The sequence below is a fragment of the Colobus angolensis genome, unplaced genomic scaffold (assembly GCF_000951035.1).
Source record: "Colobus angolensis palliatus isolate OR3802 unplaced genomic scaffold, Cang.pa_1.0 Scaffold1134, whole genome shotgun sequence".
In the NCBI taxonomy this organism is placed as follows: Eukaryota; Metazoa; Chordata; class Mammalia; order Primates; family Cercopithecidae; genus Colobus; species Colobus angolensis.
The window spans coordinates 13-798 of NW_012112409.1; the positions used below are offsets into that span (position 1 = coordinate 13).

Below are 786 nucleotides of genomic sequence, written 5' to 3' on the forward strand. Positions count from 1 at the left end.
TTTCTAGAAATCGTTTGAATGCAGTCGGAAAAACTCTGGGAATGGAGTCAGAAGAAAGTATATTTTGAAGTGTGTTTTCAGGTCTAAAATTCTTTGCCAGAAATGTTCTTTAATGGAATCTCCAGACTGAGTAGCAAAACAGGGCATACTACTTTTTGGAAGGAATGAGCAGGAATGAAATAAATGCAGTCCAGGTTTGCGTTTTCAAGATGGCGACTCCCTATGTTACTGACGAGACCAGCGGCAAGTATATCGCCTCAACACAGCGGCCTGACGGGACCTGGCACAAGCAGCGGAGGGTGAAAGAAGGATATGTGCCCCAGGAGGAGGTCCCAGTATATGAAAACAAGTATGTGAAGTTTTTCAAGAGTAAACCAGAATTGCCCCCAGGGTTAAGCCCTGAGGCCACTGCTCCTGTCACCCCATCCAGGTCTGAAGGTGGTAAACCAGGCCTCTCCAAGACAGCCAAACGCAACCTGAAGCGAAAGAAGAGGCGGCAGCAGCAAGAGAAAGGAGAGGCAGAAGCCTTGAGCAGGACTCTTGATAAGGTGTCCCTGGAAGAGACAGCCCAACCCCCCAGTGCTCCACAGGGCTCCCAGGCAGCCCCTACAGCTGCATCTGACCAGCCTGACTCAGCTGCCACCACTGAGAAAGCCAAGAAGATAAAGAACCTAAAGAAGAAGCTCCAGCGGGTGGAAGAGCTGCAGCAGCGGATCCAGGCTGGGGAAGTCAGCCAGCCCAGCAAAGAGCAGCTGGAAAAGCTAGCAAGGAGGAGGGCGCTAGAAG

At 51.0% G+C, this 786-nt stretch overlaps 1 protein-coding gene across 1 annotated transcript; it reads left to right on the forward strand.

The window, feature by feature from the left end:
• Positions 1-209: 209 nt before the first annotated feature.
• On the forward strand, positions 210-785 carry LOC105524121 (partner of Y14 and mago-like; the record flags this gene model as incomplete). The annotated part of the gene is made up of 1 exon (XM_011959243.1): positions 210-785. A coding segment is annotated over exon 1 (576 nt), but the record flags the coding sequence as incomplete, so codon positions are not given.
• Between the last annotated feature and the right edge of the window lies 1 nt (position 786).